Source organism: Gordionus sp. m RMFG-2023, chromosome 2 (assembly GCF_954871325.1).
Source record: "Gordionus sp. m RMFG-2023 chromosome 2, tfGorSpeb1-WG-v2, whole genome shotgun sequence".
Taxonomy (NCBI): Eukaryota; Metazoa; Nematomorpha; class Gordioida; order Chordodea; family Parachordodidae; genus Gordionus; species Gordionus sp. m RMFG-2023.
Genome location: NC_088776.1, coordinates 24,134,574 through 24,157,800, shown reverse-complemented (window position 1 = coordinate 24,157,800; position 23,227 = coordinate 24,134,574). Strand labels below are relative to the sequence as shown.

At 26.8% G+C, this 23,227-nt stretch overlaps 1 protein-coding gene across 1 annotated transcript; it reads right to left on the bottom strand.

Annotated features, from left to right (window-relative positions):
* Nucleotides 1–446: 446 nt before the first annotated feature.
* Nucleotides 447–22,378, bottom strand: LOC135924201 (ATP-dependent RNA helicase DHX33-like). Its single transcript, XM_065459248.1, has 10 exons — nucleotides 22,299–22,378; nucleotides 20,409–20,481; nucleotides 19,804–19,999; nucleotides 18,241–18,465; nucleotides 16,708–16,971; nucleotides 11,111–11,359; nucleotides 10,840–11,012; nucleotides 2,558–3,409; nucleotides 1,055–1,205; nucleotides 447–795 (listed from the first exon to the last, which is right to left on the bottom strand). The coding sequence occupies exons 1-10, from the start codon at nucleotides 22,376–22,378 to the stop codon at nucleotides 503–505; spliced, it is 2,556 nt and encodes an 851-aa protein (XP_065315320.1). The 3' UTR covers nucleotides 447–502.
* Nucleotides 22,379–23,227: the final 849 nt, after the last annotated feature.

Below are 23,227 nucleotides of genomic sequence, written 5' to 3'. Positions count from 1 at the left end.
TAAAAACTTTATCTAATTTTTTTAATTCTTATATTATATAAATTTGCTATGATTTTTTTTTCAAAATTTTTCCTTAATTAATGGCCAACTTCGACCAAAATTAAATATAAACTTAACGTTGTTAAATTAGACTAGCAGCGTAGAATAAAATGGGGTCAAAAATAAGTTAACCAAAAAGTTAATAGAGCAACCATTAATTCCAACTTATGAGTTATAAATTGATGAAATCTTTGAATATTTTATATATACTTACTATATTTTGCACGTAAATTTTAATTACTTCTAAATTTATTATAAATGATTGTAATCCTAAAAATATTTTTTGCTATAATCAACTCCTATAATTTATTTATATACAAAAATTTTATTGATTGATATTAATTATAACAAATAATATTGTTTAATAATTTAATTATATTAAAAGTCATTTCCAAATTAGGATATATATATTTAAAATATAAATAATCAGTAAATTTAATATTTTTGGTCCTTATTATAAGTATTATGATTTTTCAGAAATTTCTTTTAACCATTCGGGTTCTATAGCGCTGATTATCTTCATGTAAGGTTTATTAGTCACTAACAAATCCGAAAAAACTATTAATCTAGGTTTGGAAATAAAGAGAGCAGAGGTTGGATGTATATAAAGAATCGGATTTGAGTTATTCGAACAAGCAGGGAGAACTATATTTTGATTTAAAAGGGTCAATTTTTGTGTCCAAGAGTTGTCGTGAAGGCTTAGAAGTTCATATTTGTGAGTTCCTTTGTGCAAAAAAGCGCAATCGTTGAATAAACCTAAGATATTTTTAAGATAAGATTATTTATAATATACTATATATTTATTAATTTTTAAATTAACGTCGGTAAGCCCATATCCAACGCAATAATACAGCCTCACCGAAATAGACGCGCTGCAATCGAGAATATTTTTAAGAAATATTCCACCAGCCAATGAGCATTAGGGTGCTCTATACTCAATTTACAATAATATTTTAAATTGGGACACCTGGGTACTTAAGCTTTAACTCTAAAAAAAATGAGGGTTAATGTATACCTTCTAACAGTGTTTTTCTAATTTTCCAAGTATCTTGTCCACATGATATAATTGGCATATTCAACCCCTTGGCTATACGTCTAAGTTGTTTGTCAATTTTGAAAGCTAATAACAATACTTTTCGATTCAATTTATTGATCAAACACCATTTCTTTATAAAGAAAATTTTTTTTAGTTAATAGTAATCTAAATAATGTATTTTTTGCGAAAACTAGTGATCGGGTCTATCTTAAATTTCAAAATCGCGGTCTGGACCGGTCTTTATTTTCTTTTCCTGGTCAAGATTGGTTTTTTATTATTATTTAAGTCTGCCTTACTAATACATATAATTTAACCAAATTTATTTTTTAAAAAAATAAATACCCTTAAAAACTTAGCCATAAAATTTAGAAATAAATATAATCTATTTTTAAAAAACTCGGGCCGGGCCGAAAATTTTATTTAAATAAAAAATCCATGCCGGGCCTAAAAATATGAAATGTGGACCGGGCGAAAAAAAATTTTTTTTAATCCAGCCGAGCCGTGCAAATGGTACCTCTGCAGGTCTCTGATAAATATACATTTAAAAAAAAGATCTATTGATTGCACTGATAATAGAATTATTATCTGTTGGAATAATTGAGGTTGATCAATATTTTCATTAAAACTATTAGTGTTAGCTGCAAAAGTAGGCCCGGTCCGTACCGAGCGTGAACGGGCTTCGGGCCGGACCTATGTCTAAAAAAATATTTGGATAGGCTTAAATTTTGAAATATAATATAATCAATTTTGTAAAATACATCAAAATGCAAGAAACAAGGTGCAAATATTTCCATTTTAAGTAATATTTTTATAAACCAAAACAAAAATTAATATTTTTATATAAACTGCATAAACTAATTTTCTTGGTATCAAAAAACTGAATAATGATATTTATTTCAATAAGAGAAAATTAAAATAATTAGAGAGACTTTTCCTTAAGTTAAAATAATAATTTAAATAATTTTTTAAAAAACTATTTCAGGATTAATTCAGTATATAACATTATTTCAGGATTAATTAAGAATATAAATGATTTTTAATAAAATTTAGCTAATAATAAAATATTACATAAGATAAAAAAAATTTTTTAAATAAAAAAATTATTAATTATTAAAATTACAAGCAAAAAAGAAAATTGATTTAAATCGCGATCTAAATAAATTTGATTAAATCATGCTTATCATAGCTTATAAATTCAGCAGAATTGTTTTTTCTAAAAAAAAAAGCTTCATTGTTTAAATTAAAGTGGTATATTTTATAAATATATGAAATATGAAATTAAAAAAACAATCAATTTTGCGTTATTTTAATGCAATACAAACGTTTAGCAATTTGAAATGGATTATTTGAAATGTTACAAAACACAAACGCTTCAATTTATAAACACTATAAAGCTTATAGGTTTAATGATTAAGTTAAAATTTTATTTCCCCTTAATTTAAAACGACAGTCATTAAGTAATAATTTAAAATTTATGGATACTTTGTTCCCGCAATTGCTTTTGTAAGCCTGGTACGTTCTTAGCAAATTTAAATGATCGCTCTGAAAATCGTTAGAAAATTTAAAATGTCTCGAGGCTTTGTGTGAACTATTAGATTCAAAGGTATTAAAAGAGGAGCGAGAAATGGCGATGTTACCACTTTCGGTCATTGCGCTTAAAATAGATACAAGGCTAATTATTTCGTCGGAACATTGCCCCGAAGGGGATTTCAAAAGTATTTTAGATAGGACTGGATCTAACGGTAAAAGATTGCATTGTAGGCCCAGGGGCGTTAAAACGAAAAGGGACGGAGAACAGGCCAAGGCTAAAGCGCTATGAGTTGCATTTTGTTGTTGATTAGAGAGTGCACTTTCAATCGTTTCCTGGTAGGCCTTGCAAAAAACGCGGCTCAACTTAGATTCCCCACTGATACAATCTTTGTCGATCGTTTTCAATCGCAAGATACCTAGATCGGATAATTTGTCCAGGGCGTGTAGGATGTGTTTAAAAGGCGGATCGTCTATTAGCTGCAAACTATTTACGGCAAACCTTGAATCGTGTATCTGAGATGAGATATGCAAAATGGCGGGCAAAATGGAAGTAAGATCACACCTCGTCAATTCTGGTATAAGGTGTTGCCGTTTGGATGTTACGGGGTTATTTTCGAAATATAATCGGTAACAATTGCAACTGTCATCTCCACTATTGCACCCGTTTGTTGTTGAGTATTGAGATATATAAGGATCTCTACCGGCCCTACCAGTCCTTTGCCAGGCTTGGTCCTGGCTTATCCAATCGGTCGTCAAGCATTCCCTCAAGAATCTGGTATCGTGGGTGGAAGTACTTTCCCCGTTCTAAGTATTGATTTTTGAAAAATGATTATCCATATTATATGAATAATAGATTTAAATTTTTCTGAAAATTAAAGTTATCCAAAAGTTATGATTTAAAGGGTTGAATTGTTTTTTTTCCCTGAATCCCAATGAACTTTATATAAAATTTAAAAATTTGAATAAAATATAATTGATAGATTTTTTATATTTATATCTCCGTTCGTTTATATAAATGTATCTAGCAAACATTTTAATATGCTTTGATAAATAGTTGTCATGGGCGAAAAGGGGAAGTTACCTTACCCTAAAAAATTTAATTATTATTTTAATATATATATCATTTTTAGACTATTTACGAGATTTGCTTTTCCCTGGAAAATTTAGTTCTTTTTTTTTTAAACAATAAAATTTCCCTAGTTTTAAGTGATTATTTTATCAAGTCTTTTTCAATATTGTTTCGGGTTCTTATCGAAAAATATCTATTTTATTTAAAAAAATATTTTGACAAACTTTAAAACATAATGATACCATTTACTAGAAAAAGCTCAATATTCCCAATATGTTCATCCTCGATTTCGAAACAAAATGGGAATCTTGCCATTTAAGAGAAGCAATTTTATTTAGAGCGAGGATATGTAAACAGTGTAATATTTAACAAAATTATTTAACATACCTGCAATGTTAATAATCCTTCATATTTATAATGACGGAGGTTAAAAATTATAATAATCCAATTTTTGATTCTTATAAGTTTTGTTTATTTATTTTAATAATTTCAACAAATCCAAGAATATAATAAAGAATCGTCGAAAATGAATATATTTTTTAAAAACAAAATATATATGATTGACGATATTTAATAAAAATGCAATCTGCAACAAAAATATAGCCATTATGGTTGGGAAAGAGGAATGAAATTGGTTTTGTATTGGTTTGGTTCCTGCTTTTAATGCGCTTTCCATTAGCCTTGTAGGTCAATCGTGATGTCTAAGTTTTTAAAATTTGATATGCTGGTATTTGATTTATAGTCGAATGACGTGAGAATGCTATTTTCCGATTTGTTAAACTAAAAACATCGACCAAAAAGCATGCGAACTTTAATGGGATGTGTAAATTGTTCCAACCTTGTTTATGCAATATGCGACATAATAAGTACGTTTGGTTTTTTTAAAATGATTGGTGGGATGATACATTTTTTATCATAATTCCATTTTTTCGTATTACATAATAGTTAAAGAGTTTATGAGAAAGTGAATCTGGACTAAATATTATTTTAAATTTGTAATTTATTTATTTCGAGCAGAGTTGTTAAGGAGCGGCGCTCCCAAAAACACCTGGAGCGCCCCTCCTTTTTAAAAATGAGGAACGGGAGCGGGAGCTAGCTCCTTTTAGAGCTGGAGTAGAGGAGCGCCGCTCCACTGCTCCTTTAAATTTAAGGTATAAATTAAATTATTTTTTAAATATTATTAATGTGTGTTAATTAAAATTCAATAAAAATGAAATTTTATTTTATTTAAATTTATCCATTAATAAATGTTGAGCCGAGTTTTATATTGGTTTTTCATCTAATCATTTAAATATTAAACATCAAGTTTTTCATTTTTATATTGAAAATTTTTTGGAAAATCTTGTAAGTCATATTAATTTTATAGATATATGATAAAAAATAGTTTCAGATATTATGGATTTAGAGATCATAGAAGAAGAAATCGAATTTCCATCATACAAAATATATTTTAAACTTCTAAAAGATGTTGATACAAATGATCAAACAAATTTAAGGGCAAAATGTCTTTTGTGGTTAAGTAAAAGTATTTCATTTTCAAAAGTGAGCAGCTTCAATCTAAAAAAGCATCTAAGTAAAAAATCTTTCTTTACAAAATGATAACTATATTTTTTTTATTTTGGAATAATTTTTTTTAGATGGTTATAATTATTTTTGGGCAATTCATTATAGTTGAGCTTGGGTTGTTAGATATGATGCTTTTTTAGATACATTTTAATTTTCTCATTACTTGTTCAACCTCCCTTTTTATACCTGAATTAAAAATATCTTTATAAAATACAATACCCCGCTTCCCTCTAGTGCTCCTGTGGAGCGCTTATTTAGTATTGCAAAACAGGTCATAGGAGAGAAGCATGGATGTTTTTTAGATTTTAATTTAGAAAATTTATTACTTTTAAATGCTAACAAAAGATTATAAATATTTTGATAGATCATTTAATATAAATAAAACCTTTTGATAAAAAATATAATTTTGTTTCTCGTACCTTCTAAAAAAATGAAAATTAAAGAAGCGGTTATGGAGTGGCGCTCCATTACTTGGAGCGGGATCTAGCTCCCTTTAAAAATGTAGTAGTGGGAGCGGGAGCTAGCTCCTTTTGAGAAGGTAGGAGCGGGGGCTAGCTACTTTTAAAAAGGAGCGTTAACAACTCTGATTTCAAGTCAAATTAGTAAGAAGTAATGATGTACGCACCAATACCATATATTATAAGTTAATCTAACATTATTGGAAAAATGTTAAAGAGAATGAAATATCAAAAAATAATATCAATAAAATAAATATGCATATAAAGTATATGAGCCATTCGAATTGGTTAACTGTTTTTTTTAAATTTCCATGATGCTATATTAACCCATTAATAACCAATGTTTGATTTTTGGTACATCAACTTTGGTGTTAAATAATTTTTATTTTATAATTAATTTATAAATAAAAAAAAGGTGTGGCATGTTTAGCCATATCTTTTTCTTTCTAAAAATGCAAACAAAAAGAAATTTTGAACTTATTTTGTAAAATTTATTAAAATTTTCAATTTCCTGATTTTTTTTTTCGAGCATCAAAAACTTTAAAAAAATTTAGATAAAATTTTAATTCAAAAAAAATATATATTCTAGTAACTCATATCCTTAATTTTTTAAAAAAAATTTTATGCTTTGATACCTTGGTTACTAACGGGTTAAGATCATTTAATTTTAATCCGATTCTTCAAAATTCCACGATCACTTGCAACAAGTATAAGCCCCATTTTCATGTTATAAATCAGCACCACTACCACATATTGGTTTCTCTTTTCCAACTCTTACGTACAATTAAAATTAACACTAAGATGATAGGAAAGTTGATATAAATTAAGATGATACCAAAACGCTCATTTCTTATAAATAATTTGGGATTAAAAAATAATAATTTGCATAATAATTTTTGTATTGTACGCTTTGAAGGAAAATGTTTATTATTTCCAATTTAATTAAGTGTACCTTAAATGTGTATATATTAACTTTTAGTTCAATAAAAAAAATTAATTGTTAACCCGTTAATTACCAAGGTATCAAAGACATAGAAAAATAAAAAATTTAATTTTCTTTATTAATACATTAGTATAAACATATTTATATATCAAAATTTCAAAGAAAAATATTAATTATATGATTTTTTGAATGTTCCAAAAATCAAACATTGGGAGGTAATGAGTTCATTTATTTGGTGCACAGTTTCATATGGATAGTGACGCCTATGGCTTAATTGCATATGATTATCTCTATCCGATCTGGGACTTGATAGGCATATATCGTCTTTAGGTATTTCCAATCAAAGATCAATAAATCTTCCGAATAGAAGGTGAGACATATTCCCATCAGAAGTAATATGTATTCTCCAAGCGGCTACAATATATAAATTAAGAAAGTTTGAGAATAAACACCACCACCACCACTTTTGCTGGGCAGTCGAGGGCGATAATCACTCAAAAATCTATCCAATAAATCAACACCTCCCATATGTTGATTATATGAGGTAATCATAATTGGTTGATTGATATCAATATAAACCTTATGTTTAGAACTCCATCGCTTAAATTTATTTAGAGAATATATTCCTTGATAATTGCTCACCACTGCTACAGGACGACTATCATTCAAATAACACAGAGCATCTTTTCATCACTGAATTCATAAGATCCTCTGGGACTTTTTTTCATTAGTTTATGATCTAATCTTTAGGTTCGATTTATGCGGGTTCCTGCACAACGTAAACCTTTGTTTCCTAGCATTCTGCATAAATTTGTGGAAGTAAAAAAATTATCAAAGAATAGTACATATTCTTGAACTCTGTAAATAACAGCTGTTAATTTGGTCACCCTTTGTCATAAAGAGAACTAGTTTTATTGTAATCCTAAGTATAAATATCAAAAGCAAAAGGATATCCACAAGATGAAGATAAAACATAAACTTTTACGCCAAATTTTACTAACTTCCATCGCATGTACATCTTTATAGTTTGATTTCCCATAATAGGGGATCATTTGTCCATCCATTAAATTTTCTTCGAATTTCCCTTATTTTTGTAAATTTCGACCAATAATATCTAAAAATAGTCTGATTTTCGCTAATTTGTCAGCTTAATCGATATTGTGCCAGATGTAAATATCTTTTTATTTCTTAGAAACGATTTCTAGATATTTTTTTGGAAATAAAATGTGAACCTACATCTCCATCTTGAGACCAATATAAATTTTCTTGGGGAAGAATATGATATCCAGTATATATAATAATACTTATAAAAATGACCAAATCCAAATCTTGAATGTCAAAGGAATGGTTTAATTTTTCATTAGCATATAATTTTGTTTGATTTATGATACAAATACATGTCTTTATCAAAAAACATAAGTAATAATTCTAGAGGGGATTTTACATTTATATCAGAGAAATAATTTTCTAACTGAATTGGTTTTTTTGAAATCATATTATAATGCTTTCGCTATTTTTTTTCCAATTTATATTTGAAAATTTTATTCTCTAAGACAGGCGCGTAGAATTTGGTCTGGGGGGGGGGGGGGATAATAAATTTTTTAAATAAATATTATTGTTTTTTAAAAATATCCAGCATAAATTTATTAGGACTAATAACTATTTCTAATATAGAATTTTAAATTAATGTGAATTATAAAAAATTATTTGTAAAGAATCACTTAAATGACCCAAAATAGAAATTTGAATTTTTTGAGCCTATACAAAAAAGTTTCTTAGGAATAATTGCATTTTGTATGTTATACATTTACAATGTAAAATCCAATCTTCGTTGTGATTGAGCTAATTTTTCAATTATCTCATCCTTGCTTGTCGTCAAATGCCTATGAATATTTAAAAGATCCAAACCTTTCAAACTACTTTCAGATGTTGTACATCTTGGTATGTTTTTCAGAGACCTGCAGGCCCGGCCCATTTTAACTTTTTTAAATCCCGGGCCGGGCCCGAAATTATTTTTAAAAAACACCCAATCCGGGCTGTATATTTTAAAATAGCCTATATTTGAAATCGTTATTATTAGCTATAAAAATCAAAAATAAATATAATTTATTTTAAAAAAATCTGGGTCGGGCCTGAAAATTTTATTTTAAAAAAAGCCAGGCCGGGCCTGAAATTTTTTTTAAAAAAGCCGAGTCGGGCTTAAAAATTTTTTTAAATAAAGCCGGGCCGTGCCCTGCAAATGGTACTTCTGCAGGCCTCTGTTATTCTTCTTAAAAAAGAGAATGTTCTCTCATTAGTTTACTAATGGAAAGAGTTTATAAACCCTTTTAATACAGTGGGATAATAAAAATCTAACAAATATTTTTTTTCTATTACCATCTAAAAAAGGTTGGGAAGGCTTTTGTGGAAGTTATTTGCAGATTAGTAAGTGCTGTAGATGAATTAAAAATTCATTTATTTGGGTTATAAATGTATCTGTATTTAAGATATACTCTTCTACTGATCCTATATTAATGTTTTAATGATGAGCTTGCCTTGCTACAAGTCGAGGGAGACAAATGTTAAACACGTATAGCTCTGCTTTGACTCAACAATAAAATATGAAATTCTTCATCTACATTAGCCCTAATTTCCTTGAGTTCTTATAAAATGCTCTCTGCTATCATCTTCTTAATCAAGTCAGTCATGTTTTTGAAAAGTAATACTTAAAATAGTTGTATAATTAAATAATACATTCTAATGAGAAATAAAATTTGGAATAAGCATTGAATCCAAAATTTTCTTGCTTCTGAGGAAATATTTCTTTCAGGCCATTGTGATATTTCAGTAATAGCAAATAATTGGCTCTTCTAACTCCTTAAAAGCTGTTACTGCTTGATGGCAGAGACTCTATCTCGTTGGAGAAGGTTGCAATTTCTTTTTCCCTTTTGGACAAGAAGTTTCAGAAATAATTATTATTTGACTAGAAATTTGAAAATGGTAATAAATATTACGCTACTAAAAATTTGAAAATAATAAGTAAATATTACGCCGGAAAACTTGAAATCGAAATTAATTGATAAAATAACTTTTAGTAGATAAATGTGATAATAAATGTAATTAAATATATATTTAATATGAGATACGAATAAATATTAACAAATATAAATTAATATAAACAATAATATTTTTAAAAAATATATCCGGTATCTGCATTCTTTGGCTTTGGGGGGGGGGGGGGGATTTGTCCACCTGTCCCCCCCGCACCCCCCCCCCGCTGCGTACGCCAATGCTCTTAGATGGTTGTATATTATTTATCATATTCTGACTATTTATCTCAACTTCTCCCGCAACATCTTCTAATTGTTCTGACGATATATCTTGATAGTTATCTTCTTCATCTGTGACATCTCTATATTATCTGGTAGTAATGTAATAATTCATATGCATCATCATCCTTATTTTATAATAATGCGTCTAAAGCTGTTTTTAAACGAGCGAATTTCAAGCTGGCAATAAAAAATCTAGAAAATTAATAAAAATTGAAATTTATATATTGTTATTTACCAATGTTTGAAAAATGGAACATAAAAATATTTTACCTTATATCTTTGAGAAATGAATACTTTTGAGGCTAATATTTTAATGAATTATAGTTAAGATAATTAGTTACTAGAATATATATTATTTTGAAATTAAAATTTTAACTAATCTAATTTTTTGTTAAAGTTTTTGATGCTCGAAAAAAAATCAAAATTGAAAATTTTAAAAGCTTATAAATTTTACAAAAAAGTTCAAAAAATTTTTTGCTTGCATTATTAGAAAGAAAAAGATATGGCCCTACAGGTCACACCTTTTTTTAATTTATAAATTATAGAATAAACGAATTATTAACGCTAAAGTTGTATTCCAAAAATCAAACATTGGTGATTAATGGGTTAAACAAAGGTTATAACATCATTCGTTACTCGTTTTTAATAAGATAATAATTCCCTCGACAATATTGTTTCTGAATAATTTAAAAAGTGGTGATATCGATATTAAATCGGTGCAGGCAGGTGGTAAATATTTCGAGGCAGAAGAAATTTGCCTTCATTGAGGTATAAGGAGTAAAAATATTGGGGATGGGAAATCCCGACATGTTATATCCAAAGCTATTGTGTGATATAGACATTGTTTTGCCCTAAAAATTAGTATGTATTTATTTTATAATATGTACTTGATTGTTGATCCCTTCGCTATAATCTTTAGTTGATAAATCAATCAATTTTTTGGTCTTAAACTTTCCAGTATCGATAACAAAACGAATTCCGGGAATTGTTATTGATGTCTCGGCTACATTTGTTGCAACAATAACTTTCCTTCTCGGTATTCTACATTTTTGGCCCTTTTCTTAAGATTAATTAAAGAATAATTTAAATGAAAATCCAAAAGTTTTTAATACCTCTACATAATTAATATATGCTAAAAAAAAGTTGAATTATAATTACGGGAAGATATAATAGCTACATTTTCATTATAGTCATTTTCATTAGCATCGAATATTTTGTTTTGGTATTCTTTAGGTAAACCAGCGTAAAAAGGAAAAAACCTTAGCGAAGTAGACAATTGAACTTGATATGAATAGGGTATAACACAATCCTTTCTCTCCGTCTCTTCTTTGATAATTTTTTTGGCTTGCCGGATAAAAGTTTCGATTTCTTCTTTGCCCGGCATGAATATCAGTATATCACCTGGTGCTTAAAAAATATTTTTACATATCCTTAATTTTATATTTCCCTAATTTATGGCTGGTGTTTTATAATGTATTTCCTTATTTTAGATGTTCATTTTAGTATATCATGCCCAACTCGCCCACTTCAAAAATAGAAGTAAAAAAATTCAGGCTGTCACAATTTAATTTTATCAACTTACGAAATGCTATATTTTACTCACGCCAATTACACCCTATTTATTAATGATATTTTTTTAAACGTGATTGACTTTACAAACCCATTATGAGTGAGGAGTAAATATATCAATCTTTTATAAGAATAAAGAATTATTTAGAAGCGCATAATTTAATAATATCTTATGTATTAATAAAAAAGATATTCGCATTAAGAAAAAAATAAGTTGTAGGGGAAAAAAACAAAAATAATCCTAGAAAAAATTTTAATTTAAGAGCTAAATGGCGCTGCCCAGTAACATTTTTAATCTTCTATTTAATTTTCACTTTAAATAAATGAACTAAATTATTATATAATTAGGGGAAGTCAACGGTCGGTTTTTTCGAATCGACCTTGATGAATCCTTTCCGTGATTTGGTTTGTTCTTTGAAATCGGTTCCAGGTTCGGTCTGGACCAATAAAAAAATTTATATTCTCTTTTTAAATAAAATATAAACAATTCAATCAACTTTAGTCCTGTTGTAATCATAAAAAAATATTATTGATGATGTTAATTTTTTTTCACTTTTTAGTTTTTGATAAATTTTAAATATGATTGTTGTAATTTTTTATATTTGAATATAAAGAAACAAATTAAATTATATAGGATTCTTTTAATTAATAAATTAAATTGGATTATTTTAATGGTGCCGTGATGACGATGGAAACATTAATTCTAGGTTAATATGGATCACATTAAATACAAACCAGTAAGGTAAAACAGTGTTTTTAAATTCATTATTTATATATGTTAATAAGTTAGATAAAAAATTCATATTATATAAACACAAATCACGGTATTTACTTTTTAAACAAAATTAAATTTATAAATTAAATTTGTAAGTTTTAGTTCCATTATCCTTCTTCAATTCAGTTCCTTGATAATTTATCTGTGGCCAGGGTTTGTTTCCGTACCTTCTTATAATAGTATTTTTTGACTCCGAATTCTGTGGATCCATGTTATAGTTTTTTGAACCACTTCATCATTTCTTCCTTCTGAAGATAGTATATCGACTGTTATTGGTTTAAGACATACGTTGGTACATCACAATCAACCATTAGATGTTTAAAAGAATGACATCGGAAGCACTTAAATTGGAAGATGTTTGCATTTGGACGGCATACTTTGAAATTCTCCTATTATTATTGTTATTTATTATCTTTTTCTTTATAATTCCCAATATGTTTGTGAGTCTCTTAGGTTTTTTTGGAATTATATTTATCTGCAAATAGACCACAGTCCAATAAGGGAAGATCATCACTGTACATAATTAATTAACAAAATTTTTTTTTTATTTTACCAAAAAATATAAGATCTTAATTAATTATTTTTTTTACAAAAATAATAAATAAAGGAATGAACACTTTCACACATGTATACCATACCATTATAGAATGAATATAGGAAAATAATTCCCCGGTAAAAAATTCCCATTTTTTAAGATATTAATAATTCCAAAATTAATAAATAGGAGAAAAAATAAATATATGCACGAAATAAAAATCCTCAAATAAAATATAAAAATTTTAAGAAAATCAATTTTGGGGAATTATTTTCGAAGAATTATTATTGAGGATCTTTTTTCTAGGGAATTATTTTCCGCTTGCCTCCCAGAATACTTCCACACATGTTTATATAACATACCATCACCGAATATGCATATCGAAAAATTAAATAAATTCAAAATGAGAAACATTAAACACCATTCTTATATATTATGATTTGATTTTATTTCATTAATGGTTTGACTTAACAAAAATTATCCACAATAAATAACCATATATAAACCATTCAATTTGTGAAACATTAAAAGTTTCATTCCATACTTGTTTATTTATTTTCTACTAATATTTAATTTACTATTTCACTTGACATCAAATAAAATCCAAACCAATAAACTTACAATTGTTAAGAGAAACTTCACAAATTATTCAATCAGGGGTTTAATGAAACATATATGATATATATTTCTTTATAAAAGACTAACAATCAAAATATAGATTACATCTAAATACAATTTTATTACATATACATAATCAAGGTTATATTTTCTTTCATAGAAAAATTTAACAAAAAAAAAATAAGATAAGGGACAGTAATATTTTTAACATAAACATTGGACAGTGGAAAATGTAAAAAAAATGATCTTGGCATAATCACAATGAAAAAATATATAAATTAAAGATAAATCAATTTTATTAAATCTACATAATTAAGGGAATATTTTCTTTCAAATAAAAATTTAATATTCAAAAAAAAAAATAAGATAGGGGAAGGAATATTGTTGGACATGAGGGACTTAATTAAATAATATTGTAAAATCAAATGATGTCCACATCAAAATGATAAGACTTCTTTAAATATACATATTTTAGACCTTATTTTTAATACAAATTATAATGATAAAACTTCTTTAAATTTAAACATTTCACCTCTCATTATTATAAAAAATCATAATGATGATACTTTTTTACACCTTATCATTAAAAACCAATCTTAATGAAAAAAAAATTAATTTAACTGCATCACACCTTATCATTTAAAACAAATGCTTATGATAAGATTTCTTTAAATTTAAATGCATCACCTCTAGTATTTAACAATAAATAATCATATCATATGTTTCAACAATGATAAAATTTCTTTTAAATTCAAATATATCACATATATGTTTATCAGTTAAAATTAAATATTCAGATATGATTCATATAAAAAAATACAAAAAGAATTATCAATTGTGGACGATTGTATAAAAGGTGGAAATCGTACTGTAATGGCATGCAAATTGTTCGATAAAATTTTATGTTTATTACATGCCGGTCATCAAAGCAGAGATAAAATGAAATCGTGGGCGCGTGAATATGTTTGGTGGCCTGGTATGATTTGGAAATCAAAAAATTATAAATAAATGTGTTCAATGTAATACCTGTTTCTATGACCCATAAAGAGGTGGGCAGTGTGTGACCAAAGTTAAATCAACTGTAGAAACGTGTTCACATTGATTTTTTTGATTTATATAAAAAAGAAATTGCAATGGTAGATGCATATTCTAAGTGGATTGAATATGAAGTTGATGGGTTAACAACCAAGATTGTCATAAAAATATTACAAAAATAAAACTATTGTATCTGATGGGGGTCCGGCTTTTGTAAGTAGAAATTTAGACATTTTTATGCTTCATTACAAATAAAACATGTGCTAGCTCCACTATATCATCCTAGCTCTAATGGTCAGGCTGAAAGAATGGTACCCATAGTGAAAAATTGGATTAAAAAGGCCAAACAAGAAAAAACTGAGGATGGCTCAGTTATATTATAACAACTCCAAAAATCGGGAAGGTGTTACTCCTTTTGAATTGTTTTTGGGTCGAAGGACCAGAGTGTCCTTGGATTTTTTAAAACAGTGCTATTATATCACCTAGTAAAAAAAATAAACATGAAATCTCCAGTGGGACAAATTATATGGGCTCGTGTATTCGACAATAAGAATAAAAAATGGGAAAAGGGTAATATAATAGAAAATGTGGGTGCGAAATTGGATTGCATAGAGTTCGAGGACGGAATTATGGGAATCCGCCACAATAACCACATAAAAAAGGGAATAATAATAAATGAGAAATTATTATTAGATATATATAAAATAGTTATCTTCATTAACTTAAATGATCGTGGTGGAACATTTCTTAATTAACTTAAATGATCGTTGTTAAACATTTAAATGACCAATGAGGAACACTCATATGTGTTATACGACATCAATTAATAACGATATCATTTATACGACAAAAATTGATAACGATATCATAATATGATCATTTAATTTATTTCTTCACACTAAAAAAATGTGTGTAGTATATAAGAATAATATAGTTTGTTTAAAAATTTATATATGGGAGTAATGGTAACAAGGAGCTCTCACACAAATTGAACTCTTGAAAAGGATTATGATATGATAGTATCAAATAAACCGATGAAAAATGAAGTGAATTTTGGAGATTATATGGAAAAATGAAGCGAATCTTAGAAATTAAAAATGAAATAATTTTTTTTTTGAGAATGTAACAAGTGGCCTGTGAAGGTGGGTTGTAATTGTGTATTTTTACATTATATATATAACTTTATATAATATCCAATCTCAATAAATAATGTTTAAATGTAGATTCGTAGATTATATATTTAGTTTTATATAATATCTTATGACAAAATTATATGTTATACATGTCAAACATCAATATGATGTATATCACTATGGATTAGTGAGATGAAAGTGATCATCTGACAACTAACTCCTTTGTTGTATAACACTTACATATATAATGATTGTATTTATTGAATCAAATGTAATTTTAGTTCCTAGTAAGTTGTGGATAATTATTTTCCAAAGCAGGTGGCTTATTAACAAAGAAAAAAAGATTATCAAGTAAGATGATACAATCTATCATGTGCATTTGGTAGGGTTGTTAAACTTGCCTGAGGCTTATTCAATATTTTTTGGCTAAAATCATGATTTGCCCTGAAAATAGGCTAAACGTGATTCTTAAAATGAAATATCTTATGTTTTCTATCTAAAAGTAATGAAGCAGATTTTTTATTATACAATCTAAATGTAATCCTTTTGTAACTGTTGTATTATTATTTAGATATTTACAAATAAATAAAAAATTTTAGTTTCATATGATATTTTGTTTTATATAGGTACACAAAATCCAAATAAAAATTGGTCCGGATCATGGTCCATGTTTTTATATTGTGGTCTATGGTTCGATTTGGTCTTTGAAAATCGGTTCCAGATCGGATCGAACTATTACTTTGGCTATTATATAACATAAAATATTAAATTTTTATTTAAGTTTATATTTGAAAAAAATCATGTTAAATAAAATTGTACATCAAGAATTTTAAAAAAAATCACAATTCCCTCTCAAACAGTTTGAAATCAAATTCTCACGCCCTTTCCAATTTTTTATATAAAAATAAATTACCCACGATCAGAAAATTTTACCCCCAAAGCACACTCTATTTCATATCCTGCTCAAAAAAATATTTATTCTATTTAAAATAAAATTTATAAAAATAAATAAATGTGCTAAGCGCTTATTTGTCGATCATAATCCTCTTTCTATTTTAGAGTAGAAATATATTGCCAATAAAAATAATACCTTGTGCTTCATGAATTTGAAACAAGGTGACAAGTGCATTGCGTACATAATCGCCTTCATTGAAAGGGTTTCCTGCTCTCCTGATATTACTATTATGATTATCACCACCGTGATTTGAAGGATAGTATAGTTTTATTGGGTGTAACCTTTGGCCTTCGATATAAATGACAGGGCAATCGTTAAAAAACTTCGAAAATTTGTCGACATCCATAGTCGCGGACATGACTATGACTCTCAGTAGTGATAGATTGGCCTCGTTTTGATCTATATTGTAATAAAGTTATTTTTGATCAAAGTTAATTCGGTCTCCCTGAAAATCGAATAATGAAATATTCTTATTTTGGATCGAATAATTTATTATTCGCATCTTATGATAACGAATAATTCGATTTTTTTTAAAAAAATAATTTTTCTCGGATATTTTATTTAGCATTCAGCAAAAAAGACAAAATTCAAACATTTTATTGCAATGATAATAAAAATATATTTTTAAAAAAAATATCAGGCATAAAGTTTACCTACTCGTTTTTTTTAGAGCCATGCAATTTTTGGTAATAATATTTGAAATAAATAAACGTTAATAAGATGTAAAAGAGCCCTATGATTCCCTCTCAATAGAATAGAAAAGGACACCTGGTGGTGGAATTGAAGAGAGGGCAAAGAAAGATCAATTTAAAAGAAAGGAAAATTAATGAAAATGATATCAAACCATGAAGGAATACAAATTTGCAAAAATAAATGCACCTAAAAGGATTGCTATGCTAAAAAAAATCAAAAGGTGAACTATATAAAAAATTACAAAAGCGTGAATGGCTGAATTGGGTTTATAAGATTGAGAGTCGATATTAACCACAATTAATGACCGAGACTGTAGATGTTTATAAGAAGGTTCTATTCACAAGAGATGATAGTATTTTGAAAAATTGCTTAGTGAAAAAAAAAACAGTTGGGGATATCAGATTATAATGTGGTGGAGGTGACTACAATAGAAAAGGACGAAATATGAGGAAGGGATCAAGATGAAGAATGAAAAAGTGAGATGATCAGATGATATTCTGATCAAAGCAATAAAATTCCTAGCTTATGAAGCAATTGGTAATCTCTTAGTTTCATTTAATAAATTAATAAGATGGGAAAAGATGTCAGATCCTAGTTTTCAAAGTAAAAGTGATGCAAAGGAATACACAAACAATAGGGCATTAAATTAATACCAGATAATAATGTTATGTAAATGAGTAATGAAAAACATTTAAGACATTACCTGTGATTGATAATTTGGGTCCCAACCTGGCTCATAATTACCCCATCCAATCCATAAAATATATTTTGTAATAATTTATTGAAGGAAAACTAAATAAATTTTCCTAATTATCAGCTTTGAAAACATTTTCAAAATTTTGGCCCAACCCATAAATATATTTTCAACAATTTTTCCAGTTTGGCCTAAAATCTTATTTCTTAACATGGTTTGCAGGCCAAGTTGCACTAACCTCTAATTGTATTTAAGGTATATAAAATCAAATTTTTAAAAACTTTTCATTGGTGAATTCCTCACAAATTGAGCACTTTTGACTATGCTAAGAAGTATATCAGTCCTAAGACTCCTTTCATGAACCTCGTCAATGATAATAACTGAATAGGTGGACAAAAGAGGATCCTTGAGGGCTTCCCTTAACAAAATACCATCAGTCATATATTTTATCTTGGTTTGGTCAGAGGTTGCATCTTCAAAACGCACACTGTAACCTACAAGGTTACCTTGTTTTGTAACAAATATAATATATGGTGCATTTATTTAAATCCAGACTAAATATATCATACTAAATTATTTATTCATTCTTTTATTGAGTGTTAATAAAGGAGTTGGTATCTTATGAAATATAAATGAACTCATATAAAGGTTATGTAAATAGATATCTACAGCTATTATTGTAGATATTAAATTGCAAAGGTGTTAGCAAACTGGGTGTTAAGTATCCCTGATATTATATGTATAATTAAATTATAATCATAATAAGTTCATATTTAGAAGTAGTATTATAAAAAAATAAATATTAGCTAACAGGCTAGTAAGAAAAAAGAAATATAAGCAATTTATCATAAATAATGATTTAAATTTATATAGGGATCAACATGGCTAAACTCAAACCAGCCTAAGATGATTTTTTTTTTAAATCAAGCCTGGTCAACCCAACCCAGAACAAAAGATATTTCACACATGTTGTACACTCCCAACTCAGATTTTTTTGGTCAATAATTTTTTTGATTAGGTAAAATCACAAATTTTCATTGTTTAAGATTTTAAAATTTATTGACTGGTAAAAAAATGCTTTGGACATATTAAAAAATATTACCCAAGTTGCCTAGCCATAGATTTGTTTTGTTGCTTTATATTTTATGGCCAGAATATTAGCTGATCCAGCCCAAACTTTTTAGCATGGCCTAAAAAAATTAGAATTAGTCAGCTTATAAATTTTTTTAAAATTTGCATTACAAGGTTTAAAAAAAATTGGATCAAGCTTTGGCCTGGCCCAAAAAATGCAAGAATTGTATGTCATATAAAATATTTTGCACAAGTTGTTTGGTCCAAAAATAAAAAAAAATTTGCCAAAAAGGCTTCCAAACCTCTAAAGCGAATCTCCAATTTTATATGTGACATATTTTAGACAGCCAATAAAAATATTATAATTGTCCTTCTTTTAAAATTTTAAGAAGCTGTTCTGAATAGTGATTTTTAGATTTAAAAAATAGATATAAGCATACTTTAAAGGGTATTATCATTTTATGTTATCATTTACCAATAAAAAAAATTAAACTGGTGTAGGATGCTTTTTTTAAATATAAATTAAATCAAACTAGGGTGTAGCCTATTTAAAGTAAATAAAATATTAATTATAAACTCACATTTAGGTAGGTACAATCATTTTTAACAAGTTTATGTAAGGATGGAAAATTAAAAATCACTTTCATAAATAAAATTAAGGCAGTAAATTCTTAATAATATAATTTGCAAAATATAGTTATTTAATTAATCAAGTTTGAAGGTTCTACTAAATATATTTATAAATTTGATTTATTAATTATATAATAGCATACCAACTGATATTTCTTTCATTTGTGCAACCCATGTTGCAATTGAAGTTGTGGCAACTCTTCTTGGTTGTGTGCAACCAATTAATTTGTCTAAATTAATTTTTGCATCATATATATATTGAGGAATTTGAGTTGATTTCCCACAAGCAGTTTCTCCTATTATAACTAAGCTTAAATTTTGACGTATTTTAAGGATTAACTTTTTTTTAAAGTTAGTTATTGGTAGGATATTATTTACATTTAGACTAATATTTTTATCAGATGTATTTTTAAAATCAAGTTTTGAGGAAAAGTGTGATGGGTTAAAGTCAAGAATATCATGTCTAGTATTAAATAATTTCGTAAGGTCATTAGATTTTTTTTTATATCTATTATTTTTGCGATTTTTATAGGGCGTTTTAAAAAATTTCCTTCCCATTTTTAATTTATCCTATTTTAAAATGATGAAATACTATTTGATATAATATGATAGCTGTCATAAGCAATGAATTAATACTATAGACCATTAAATACATAATAAGTAATAAACAATTATATTATGAAATTTGAAATAAATATTTAAAATAATATTTAACATTAATATAACGAAGGTTTCTTTTTAGAAATACCAATATTTGCAATTTATAAGAGGTCAGCTTGCGGCAATAACTGTCAATATCACCAGCTTCGAATCTCGCACACCTTTATAAACAGAATGCGCAAAAAAATAACAATATGGCAGAATGTTTATTAATTGATTATTAAACATAATAATTTTCTTTAATGCATTTTAATTTGATTAAATTTTGTAAATAAATATTGTAATGTAATTTTACTTATATCATAAATAAATAAAAGTAACTAATAAAGTTAAATTCTACCTTATTATAAATATTTTATTAAGAGCCTTTTAAAATTATCTAATATTTTTATATATCAATTGTAGCTTAAATATTTCCTCTAATAAGAACTTGCTAAAATAATTATATATAAAATATATTAATGGATGCCGATTTTTGATCGGATCGGGCCGGTTTCACCTATTTTTAAAAATCGGTTATCCGCCAATATTATAAAATTTGATCCGATATAAAATGGCTTCTTTAACAAAAATAAAATGTTATAAAATTTTTAAAAAAATTATTAATAAAATCATTTATTTTTATAAATAAAATCGAAACTCTTTTTTATGTATATTTTTGATATTTTTTTAATAATAATTATGTATTTAATAATTATAATATAAAATTGTACATTATTATGATATTTTTTATATATAATTAATGATTTTGGAAATATATGAAAAAAATTAAAGAAATTTTAATGATATTTATATATATGATATTACAAACGCAAGAATTAATAAGTCATATTAGAAAATAAACTATTAAATAATACATAAAAATCACAAATATGTAATGATAAATACTTAAATGAATAAAATAAAACTAGTATATTTTTATTAGAGATGCCATTTAGCCATATACTCCGAATATAAGCTATATTTAAAACAACACAGAAAATAACCTGCAAATTCTAATAAATCATTTGATTTAATTTTATTTTTCTTATTTGCAAATTTTCAACTCCCATTAAATATATTACTCTCCCTTCCCTATTTAAGATATTAATGGGCAAAAACTAATATTAAAATCCATGATTATTATAAATAATTTATTAATAAATATTTTATTAATTATTGCAAATATTCATTCTTATATGTGTATGCTATGTTCTTCACAAATAAATAATAAAAACTTATTTTATAAACTATTCAATTTAATTGGTATTTATAATTTAAAAGTATCTTCTATTTAAGAAACTCTAATTTAGTAAAAGATACAAGTATCTTTTATCTTGTATCTTTTTGATATTTTGAAAAAGATACTAGTATCTGTATCTAAGATTAATTTTTTATAAAGAATCAGTATCTAGATTCTTTTTCTGGAAGACCTGCCCAACTCTGATTATATATTTACAATGTAAAATCCAATCTTGGTTGGGATTGTGCTAATTTTTCAATTATCTCATCCTTGCGGCGTTAAATGCCTATGAATATTCAAATGATTCAAACCATTCAATCTACTTTCAGAAGTTGTACTTCTTAGGTATGTTTTTCGGAGACTTGCAGACCCGAACCCCAGGCCGGACCGTATTTTAATTTTTTTAAATATACTCGGGCCGGGCCAAAATTTTTTAAAAAAACACACGGGCTGGGCATGAAAATTTTTTTAAAAAAATATCCGGGCCGGGCTATATATTTTAAAACAAAATATTTGAAATCGCCATTATTAGCTATAAAAGTAAAAAACAAATATAATTTATTTTAAAAAAATTCAAGCCGGGCCAAAAAATTTATTTAAAAAAAACACACTGGCCGGGCCAAAAAAAATTTTGACATTTTTTAGGACTATATCAACCTATCTTTTAATCATAGTTATTCAGCTAATAATGTATCATAAGATACTTTAACATCTTCATGATAAAAATCTAACAAATATTCATTTTTTTTCTATCACCATCTGAAAAAGGTTGGAAAGGCTTTTGCGGAAGTAATATCTGCAGATTGGTAAGTGCTGCATAATGAATTCAAAGCCATTTATTTATTTGGGTTATATATACATCTTTAAATATTATTGCTCTACTTTTCACTTAACAATAACATATAAAATATAAAATTCTTCATCAACATTAGCTCTAATTTCCTTGAGTTCTAATAAAATGCTCTGCGCTATTCTTATCTTCTTAATTAAGTCATGTCATGTTTTTGAAAAGTATTACATAAAATAGTTGTATAATTAAATGATACATTCTAATGAGAAAAAAAAATTTGGAAAAAGTATTGAATCCAATAATATTCTTACTGCTGAGAAAATATTTCTTTCAAGCCATTATGATATTTCAGTAAAATAATTAATAATCGGCTCTTCTAATTCCATAATAGCTGTTACTGCTTGATGGCGGAGACTTGATCTCGTTGGACAAGTTTGCATTTTTTTTCTCCCTGGACAAGGTGTTTCAGAGATAATTGTTATTTGACTTGAAATTTAGATAAATATTACGCTACTAGAAATTTGAAAATAATTGGTAAATATTACGTCAGGGAAAACTTAAAATCAATAGTAATTAATTAAATAACTTGGTAGATGAATGTAATAAATAAATGTATAATTAAATATATATATGAGATAGGAATAAATATTAACATATATAAATTAATATAAACAATTATTTTTGAAAAATATAATCCGGCTTCCCCTCCCCCCCCCCCCGCTGCCGCGCGCCTGCTCTATATGATATGTTCTCTTTCTAGTTTATTGTTAACAACCAGCAATTTTGATTTTTTCGAATGTTCCTTACATTTATTGTTATGTTCTTATTTTTTTACACTCTAGTTCATAATTTCTAGTTATGTTTTTCCTTAGCAGCCCAATTTCCAGTTCAATAA

Excerpts from the sequence above, each read along its gene's own strand:
- LOC135924201 (XM_065459248.1), bottom strand. The coding sequence starts at position 22,378 with ATGGCTTTGAATTCATTATGCAGCACTTACCAATCTGCAGATATTACT. Across the intron at positions 20,482-22,298 it reads TTTCCAACCTTTTTCAGATG|GTGTGCGAGATTCGAAGCTG; the intron begins GTGATAGAAAAA and ends CTGTTTATAAAG. Across the intron at positions 11,013-11,110 it reads TGTAGCTATTATATCTTCCC|AAAAGGGCCAAAAATGTAGA; the intron begins GTAATTATAATT and ends ATTAATCTTAAG.